General features: G+C 34.2%; 1 protein-coding gene across 2 annotated transcripts; it reads left to right on the top strand.

Moving 5' to 3' along the window:
• Nucleotides 1-1159: 1159 nt before the first annotated feature.
• Nucleotides 1160-6838, top strand: LOC111062102 (UDP-glucosyltransferase 2; the record flags this gene model as incomplete). 2 transcript variants are annotated; one of them, XM_039444536.1, is given in 6 exon segments in its annotated part: nt 1160-1266; nt 2101-2289; nt 3474-3664; nt 4575-5040; nt 5586-5814; nt 6638-6838. In XM_039444536.1, coding segments are annotated over 5 exon segments (1276 nt in total), but the record flags the coding sequence as incomplete, so codon positions are not given.
• Nucleotides 6839-9660: the final 2822 nt, after the last annotated feature.

The following is a 9660-nucleotide window of genomic DNA, read 5'->3' as shown; positions in this document are numbered from 1 at the left end:
TATAACATAACAGATGGAATGTAGAGTGCCGCGGAGGAGACGTGGTGCTGTGTCAGCTTGCTGCCGCTGTTCCATCGTGCATTGTCTCCACTGATTAGTGCGAGGTGGTGTGATAAATTTTATTACAACTTGAGTGACGGCTCATCTGTTCCCAAACTTGGCTGCAACCTAATACAATTAGAACTTAGTGCGCTTGACATTATCCCATTATTCTCACCACGTTCACTATAGTCTAGCACACAGCATACAGCACTCAACCTCAGATAATACATCACTATTGGATGCTTTGATTCCTTCGGTAGAGAAGCTGAATTCTGGATGCTTTCGTTCTTGTTTTCTGTGTTTGGGAAACTTTTTGCCAACGAAACAACACTCATCTGGAATTGATTTAACAAAACTCTATAAGGTGATTCCATAAGGTTAATTCATGTACGATATTCTACAAAGACATCGAGATCATGATACTGTCATAATACATTTGAGCGAAATTTGTAATTAAGTTGTCTCTGAACTCATCAACTTGGCCCAATGACTCAGATCAGACTCATATTCAGCATGGAAAGAAGCTCCAGGTGATGAAATCTCAGCATTTATAATCAAATAAAAATATTCTCAAGTACCATTTTCTCATTTTTGTCAAGTCAACAGATCATTTCATTCCTTTGATCTATTTCTTTCTAAGAATATTGTAGTAACCCTATCAAAAATAGTGAATAGTCTTAGCTTTGCTTGGAATTTTGAAAGTAACACACAAGTTCTTCAGGTTGATAATGATAATTTTGATTGGGGAATTATGAATTTTATCAATTTCTTCTTATTCCTTATAATAGAGGGTTAGTGTTGGCTGTTGTTGTATTATGTAGGCAGGTCATTTGCTGAAGATGATTTGAAAATAACTCTTTTCTACCATATCCTATGTTGGTTAATATTGTCTCATCCATCACATGGACAACAATACTCACAGATTCCAAGTCCAGCATGCAAAAAATGAATTTTAATGACCAGAGATAAAACAAATTTGACTCATAATTAACATCGGCAGACATATTTTGATAAGGGAATAACCTCGGATAGGTCAATGAGATGGTCAAATTCTTTCAAATGGATAAATGGGTTAAAACGATAATTTGTTTATCAGTACTATCCTCATTTCATACTAAACTGAAATTCATTTATATTCAATAGAAAAGAGCCAGGGGGTTATCAATTGTTAATCGTGTCAGGCTCTACAGAAACTTCTAATCACTCTTGATAGACTCTAGAACGGTAAAGTAGTCTGCTATTTTTATTGAGAATGGATAGGTGATTTTTATTATTTCTCTACAGTCAGTAACTTATGTCCAATTTCAGTGTTGAATTTTATGAATATATTCGTCATACAGCTTCAATCAGAGTAAGAAATTGAATTTCAGCCTTGGAATCCATAAACACATGCAAATGTGAGTAATCATTCCCACTAATAATTGTTTAACAGAACAATGATTGAGATTTCAGATTGATATTATTTTGTATTGATGAATTGTTTCCCGTGAATCATATTTGCGCATACACTATGCTCATTCCTTATCTATGATTAAAATTGACAGTAATAAGGCTACAAGGATTACCATTTTGTAGGGAGTTTGTCTTTAGAAATTAATTTTCTTGATTTTAAACTTTATAAAATAAAAACTAATGAAGTGAAAGTGTGAATTTTTGGTGATAAGACTTAAACCAGTATATAATCTATAAACTTGAGTGTAAATAGGAAAGGACATTGGGTAATATCATATAGAAACAATAGCGTAAACTCATGCTATTGTTTCTCTATGTTTCTTACGCTATTGTTTCTCTATGGTAATACGGCAAGGCAGACCGTCCAAAAGGATTTCTCTGCCGATAAAGCCCATAAATAAATAAATAACTAATTTTGTATTCTACAATGTGTACAAACTTTGTATTTTTCAATTAATCTCTTGTAATGTGTTATTCATTTGAGTGAAATTCACTCAATTTCATTATCAATTAATAAACTCTTCCAAAACCATATGCTCAGTTTCTCTTGAAATTTGAAAAATTAACTACTGAATTTGATAACACTTATGTTATAATTGTTTCTAGATGGGTTTCAAAAACAAATTTATCACAATACTATTATCCATGTTGATGGTAACCAGTTCGAATGCTGGCAACATCTTGAGCATCATAGTTTTCCCTTCCTACAGTCATCAACAACCTCTGCTAGCCCTTTCAGAGAAACTCGCTAGAAGGGGACATAATCTCACTGTACTCACCACTAATCCACCCAAGGTAAGAAGATAATTTTTTAAAGCTATTTTATATGAACTTCATCATAAATTACAGACAACATGGTTATCCTTTCAGCTGTATTTGAGAAGCTAGTGAACTGAGGGAACAGTAAGGTTCGCATTGCACTATTTTATTTTATAGAACACAAGGCTGGGGCTTTGATACTCCCTCACTCCGACACTCTGTTGTCTGAATGAAACGCGGAAGGGCGATCATTTTGAAGCTGGATAACAGTGTAACTGAAAATCATCGGCACAATGATAATATGAATATAGCCTGATAATGTTAGCTTGTTAGCTCGAAAATATGAATATTATAGACTAGCAGGTGACACGTGCTCCGCAAAGGTTTGTTTAGAGCACTTGACAAACTGGACACTTGACGTACTGAAATCTTGAAGAAATGAAATTAGGCCTATTTATAACCATCCTCAAAAAATTAGCTATCTTGGAAAATTTCAAGTTAATCAGTTCAGTAGTTAATGCATGATGATACGTCATTCGTGAACTTTCTATCCCGTACATGTATAAGCCGATTCTTCTCTCTATTATATTATGGATGGATTTTTGAAAAAGATGTATGAACATTTTAGTTGAGTTAGGTAGGTAGTTCTCCAGATCCACTTAGATCAAACAACATTACCTATACAAGGGATTCAATTGTTATTGAATAAACAAAAAAAGTGTTCGTTTATCTCTGTTATTTATCCATTGATTAGTTGGGTTGATCAGGTAGTACTTCAGATCTCTACGTATGGTAGTTAAAGAGTCAAACAACTTTACACAATGTATTATTTCATCGTTGTGGTCGTAGATTCTAGCACAGAATTACAGAATTATAGGAGTTTTCTCTGATTCTAGTTAACATCTTCAAGTCAATGTGTTTATTCAAACGAGGAGTGAAAATGCAGTCAGTGTAGGCTACATAGCGTAGAGTGATTCAGTTTCTGCTAAAGCGCCGTTCGAGGCGAGAGTGCGTATAGTCTGTGCTTTTAGTGGTCAAACAATCTTCCTACAGCTGGCTAGACCTCACTGACCAAATTATTGGGCAACCATTGAGTGAGGCTTTATTCATGGAAGGTCTTCTGTATCAAATATGCTTCTATCATACTAGATTATAGTACGTGTGAGTATTTAAACCACATCCACCACTTCAATTAATTGATATTATTATTCTTTGAACAGAAACCAATTCCCAACTACACCTACATAGACATGTCCAGTGCTTACAAAAATCTCAAGGAGATGGATGAGAAGTTTGGTTTCAACCTTCAACGGGAAATGTCAGCGGTCGAAATCTTCAAGAAACTACCTCAGGTTTACTCAGAACTTTGTGATTATGAGTTGGGCCTTCCTCAAGTTCAAGCTTTCATTAGGTGAGTGATGATTTCCCGTACCATTATTGAAAAATTTTTACCTAACAAGATCAATGCAATATCATAATTGATTATAAATTGGAGAGCTCTAATATAATAAGATTTGTCTATAGTTTCTTGGGCAGAATCAGTATACAAAAATAGCTTATAACAAATGCAATAATTGACGCAATACAGATATCCATAGATTTTAACAACTGGCTCTTGAAAGTTGATGGTTTGACTTGATATTTACCGCAGTGGAATTATGATCCGTGTTCCGAATGGATACGTTGAGTCGACGGTCCCTAATGCCTAGAAAGCAGTCGTTAGATTATGTCAGAGGCCCTGAAATTGATCAGTTGCGACCTAAAAACACTGACACCCAACCTTAGCCAGCCAGGTCACTCGATATTATTATTATTGACAGGAAAACTTGAAACAAGAATAATGTATGTGGAAATTCAATTAAATCTATTTCATGTATTTTCAAATTGAGACAGCGCCTCTTCTTGATCAGTTGCGACCTAAAAACTCTGACACTAAACCTTAGCCAGCCAGGTCACTCGATATTATATTACAGGATAACTTGAAACAAAAATAATTTATGTGAAAATTCGATTGAATCTATTTAATGTATTTTCAAATCAAGGTAGCGCCTCTTCTTGATCATCACTTCAGAAGGAATGTTGAGAATAGAAACTTATTAAATATTCGGAAATTTTATGGAATTAATCAGTGAATTGACTTTCAAAATTGAATCAGTGTTCTATTTTTTCCTTATTCTAGTAAAAAACTACAACAATACGGTAAGGAATGAATAACAAAAATTCTAGACTTTGTAAAATTACTTGTAAAGAAGTGTATCAGCTTGATTCTTACTTCCCAATGCTCCTGAAATGATTGTCGAATTCTCCTGTTTATTTTGCAGTAAAGCAGCCTCTATGAAGTTTGAAGCTGTGTTGATAGAGAACCTATACTACAGCAGCTTCCATGGACTGACCCACAAACTGGGTTCTCCGCCGGTGATCGGAGTGCACACATTCGTGCCGTGGTCGGCCCTCGACGAGTTCATGGGAGTCAAAGTGAACCCTTCCTACATGCCTCACGTCTTCTCTCATCATAGCGACTCAATGAACTTCTTTGAAAGATGTTTCAACACGTTTTTGTACTGGTACAATTGGTATCTGGTCGAGTACGAACTGTTTCCTTACCAAGAGGCCATTCTGAAAAAATACTTTGGGACGAACACACCATCAGCGAGGGAAATGGAGTTCAACAAGAGCTTGTTGCTGGTGCCAGCTGATTTGTCCGTCGCTTACCCGATGAGCATACCTCCCAACTATGTCAGAACGGGAACGTTCCACATTCAACCTTCTCCTGAACCTCTTCCAAAGGTACGGTATAAAAATCGATGATTTTCCAATATTTTACCTATAAACTAGGATAGATCTGTTGGGAAAAATCCAATTCATGATTGATGATGCTAAAATCAATGTGTGAAGATCCATCAAATCAACTCAGGTACAAACTACTAACGACACAGAATCAAAATATGTTTATTTATTTAAAACTATTTTTTGTAAATTAACTGTTTGAAATATGATAGTATCAAGACTATGGTAGAATACTGAGGGCCATATGCACCATCTACGTTTACCGCTTATCTGCGATTAAATGTTGTAGGTATTGTAGCATTTATCAAAATGTGTTCCATTGCTCATTCCAGGTTTAAACGAACAAAGGAGCTATCTCTGTTAAAGCCAAGATGAGCCTAACAAAGTATAATGCTGACAGAATGTTTGTGTGCTTCAAAATTTGCCAACCTCTCATTATTTTCATCCTATTGTCGATAGCGTATTGAGATTCTGGTTGATGTTTGTGAATTTTGAGATTTTATTTGATTTTGGCGAATGAAGATTTTGTTTGATGTTTCTCACAGGATTTGAAACAATGGATTGACGAAGCTGAACAAGGCATTGTCTACTTCAGTCTGGGAAGTAACATGCAGGGAACTTCCGTTCCTCAAGAGAAGAGGGAAATATTCTTCAAAACCATCAGGAGATTCCCGAAGATTAGATTCTTCTGGAAATATGAAGCTGAGTCTCCACTATCGAATGTGCCTTCAAACTTGTTGATTAGAAAATGGTTCCCGCAACAGAGTATTCTAGGTAAGGCTAGTCAATTTTTAAATAATCCAATGAAATTCCAGCTTGTTCAATCATAATCAAAACATCCCTCTACTTATAATAATATCACTCTTGATTTTTTTCATTAATCGAAGCATACTATTTCTTGATTTTCAACTTACAAATAAATTTGTACAAGCTTATCATAAATGCAATAATTAATTTACAAAAGTTATTTTCCGCTTAATAAATCTGGATAGGACAGCAGGCTGAGCCCAAAAACATCACCAACGATTTTTCATGGAAATATAACGTTTTCTAAAGAATCAGGATAAATTTTCGCATTCATAAACATATAAGTCCAATTTTCTTCTGTAAATTATAATAATTTTCAACCATTATTCTTATAAACAAAAGTGAATCAACTAGGAAATGGTTTAGTTCAATTTGAATGTATACACTTTTTAGTGTCTGATAAGGCATAACAACAGGGTGAATCAGCTGTAGTAGCAACACGATAATGGAAGTGATGCTTATCAAGAATTATTGGGTTTATCGTATATGAGGAAATTATTATTGAATATTTCTCTTGGAAAATACTATCTTCAATGATAGTGACGGTTCTGAAAATATTTCTTTATATCTATTTAATATTTTCTATCTCCATGCGAGTGATACTCTCAACATTTCACAAGAATTATGTTATAAGATCATGCAACTAATAATATCTGCTGACCTATAACATTTTTTTTTTCTATTCATCGAGGTATAAAATGTCAAATTCACAATATAACTTATTATTATATATATTTATTCTCTAATATATGTTTCCATAATTCATTAATTTTGCTTGTTTTCTGGGCAGTTCACCCGAAATGCCGGATGTTCATCTCGCAAGGTGGCCTGCAGAGCACGGAGGAGGCGATCTATTACGCTGTGCCACTTCTGGTCATACCCTTATTTGCTGATCAGCCACATCAGGCTGCTAAAATAGAGAAGGAGGGAGCCGGTCTGTCTCTCTTGCTCAGCAGATTGACGGAGGACAATTTTTATGACGCCATAAACAGCCTTCTGACTGAGCCAAAGTGAGTAATAGCCAAATATTCAAAATGGTAGTCAAATATCCAGAGTATTTGTTATTCGTGACTTCTCTAATTTGTTATACTATTTCCGAAATTTGACCCACAATCTTATTCCTAGGAAGAACTTTGAAACCCCCATAAATAAATCCGAAAATAAAATTCTAATCTGTTTACTTCCTGTGTATAAGTGCTGGTGATATTGTAAGTGATTTATATTGTGAAATATAAAATTTATCAATTAATAATCATACAGGCATAATAAATCTTTTTACAGTTTTAATTATTATCGTGATTGGAATAATGTAACAAGCCAAACTGCCAGTGTGAACTTAGAAGAGCATTTCCTAGAAGTACATCCAAAATTGACAGTTCTGGATGCAGAATCGATAGTTCTACAGTTCCTGAAGATTTATAACGATAGTTCCATTGAAATAGTCGAAATAAATGAATTTGAAAAAATGCTCTTCCAAGTTCCACTAGAAAAATGTATTTTTGTCAGCAGAACACAGAGAAATGCTTTAAGATCCTCGAATATGAGAGTTCTAGGCAGAGGAGGTCATCCTGAATCCAGAACAGCTGAGTTCCAATTGATAAATTCAATAGATAAATTTTTATGGCTATTTGAAATTCAAAAAACGAGATAATTCACGTTTTCACCAGAAGAACACAGAATTCAAATATTTGAGAGGTGGAAATCATAGTTCTAGGAAGAGGAGGTCATCCTGAATCCAAAACAGCTGAGTTCCAATTGATAAATTCAATAGATAAATTTTTATGGCTATTTGAAATTCAAAAAACGAGATAATTCACGTTTTCACCAGAAGAACACAGAATTCAAATATTTGAGAGGTGGAAATCATAGTTCTAGGAAGAGGAGGTCATCCTGAATCCAAAACAGCTGAGTTCCAATTGATAAATTCAATAGATAATTTTTATGGCTATTTGAAATTCAAAAAACGAGATAATTCACGTTTTCACCAGAAGAACACAGAATTCAAATATTTGAGAGGTGGAAATCATAGTTCTAGGCAGAGGAGGTCATCCTGAATACAGAACAGGTGAGTTCCAATTGATAATTCAATAGATAATTTTTATGGCTATTTGAAATTCAAAAAACGAGATAATTCACGTTTTCACCAGAAGAACACAGAATTCAAATATTTGAGAGGTGGAAATCATAGTTCTAGGAAGAGGAGGTCATCCTGAATCCAGAACAGCTGAGTTCCAATTGATAAATTCAATAGATAAATTTTTATGGCTATTTGAAATTCAAAAAACGAGATAATTCACGTTTTCACCAGAAGAACACAGAATTCAAATATTTGAGAGGTGGAAATCATAGTTCTAGGAAGAGGAGGTCATCCTGAATCCAAAACAGCTGAGTTCCAATTGATAATTCAATAGATAAATTTTTATGGCTATTTGAAATTCAAAAAACGAGATAATTCACGTTTTCACCAGAAGAACACAGAATTCAAATATTTGAGAGGTGGAAATCATAGTTCTAGGCAGAGGAGGTCATCCTGAATACAGAACAGCTGAGTTCCAATTGATAAATTCAATAGATAAATTTTTATGGCTATTTGAAATTCAAAAAACGAGATAATTCACGTTTTCACCAGAAGAACAAGAATTCAAAGAATTCAAATATTTGAGAGGTGGAAATCATAGTTCTAGGAAGAGGAGGTCATCCTGAATCCAAAACAGCTGAGTTCCAATTGATAAATTCAATAGATAAATTTTTATGGCTATTTGAAATTCAAAAAACGAGATAATTCACGTTTTCACCAGAAGAACACAGAATTCAAATATTTGAGAGGTGGAAATCATAGTTCTAGGAAGAGGAGGTCATCCTGAATCCAGAACAGCTGAGTTCCAATTGATAAATTCATAGATAAATTTTTATGGCTATTTGAAATTCAAAAAACGAGATAATTCACGTTTTCACCAGAAGAACACAGAATTCAAATATTTGAGAGGTGGAAATCATAGTTCTAGGCAGAGGAGGTCATCCTGAATACAGAACAGGTGAGTTCCAATTGATAAATTCAATAGATAAATTTTTATGGCTATTTGAAATTCAAAAAACGAGATAATTCACGTTTTCACCAGAAGAACACAGAATTCAAATATTGAGAGGTGGAAATCATAGTTCTAGGAAGAGGAGGTCATCCTGAATCCAAAACAGCTGAGTTCCAATTGATAAATTCAATAGATAAATTTTTATGGCTATTTGAAATTCAAAAAACGAGATAATTCACGTTTTCACCAGAAGAACACAGAATTCAAATATTTGAGAGGTGGAAATTATAGTTCTAGGAAGAGGAGGTCATCCTGAATACAGAACAGCTGAGTTCCAATTGATAAATTCAATAGATAAATTTTTATGGCTATTTGAAATTCAAAAAACGAGATAATTCACGTTTTCACCAGAAGAACACAGAATTCAAATATTTGAGGGGTGGAAATTATAGTTCTAGGAAGAGGAGGTCATCCTGAATCCAAAACAGCTGAGTTCCAATCGATAAATTCAATAGATAAATTTTTATGGCTATTTGAAATTCAAAAAACGAGATAATTCACGTTTTCACCAGAAGAACACAGAATTCAAATACTTGAGAGGTGGAAATCATAGTTCTGGGCAGAGGAGGTCATCCTGAATCCAAAACAGCTGAGTTCCAATCGATAAATTCAATAGATAAATTTTTATGGCTATTTGAAATTCAAAAAACGAGATAATTCACGTTTTCACCAGAAGAACAATGAATTCAAATATTTGAGAGGTGGAAATTATAGTTCTAGGAAG

Source organism: Nilaparvata lugens, unplaced genomic scaffold, assembly GCF_014356525.2.
Source record: "Nilaparvata lugens isolate BPH unplaced genomic scaffold, ASM1435652v1 scaffold4922, whole genome shotgun sequence".
Lineage (NCBI taxonomy): Eukaryota > Metazoa > Arthropoda > Insecta > Hemiptera > Delphacidae > Nilaparvata > Nilaparvata lugens.
The sequence above is the reverse complement of the archived record's forward strand: the minus strand, read 5'-3'. Positions and strand labels throughout refer to the sequence as shown.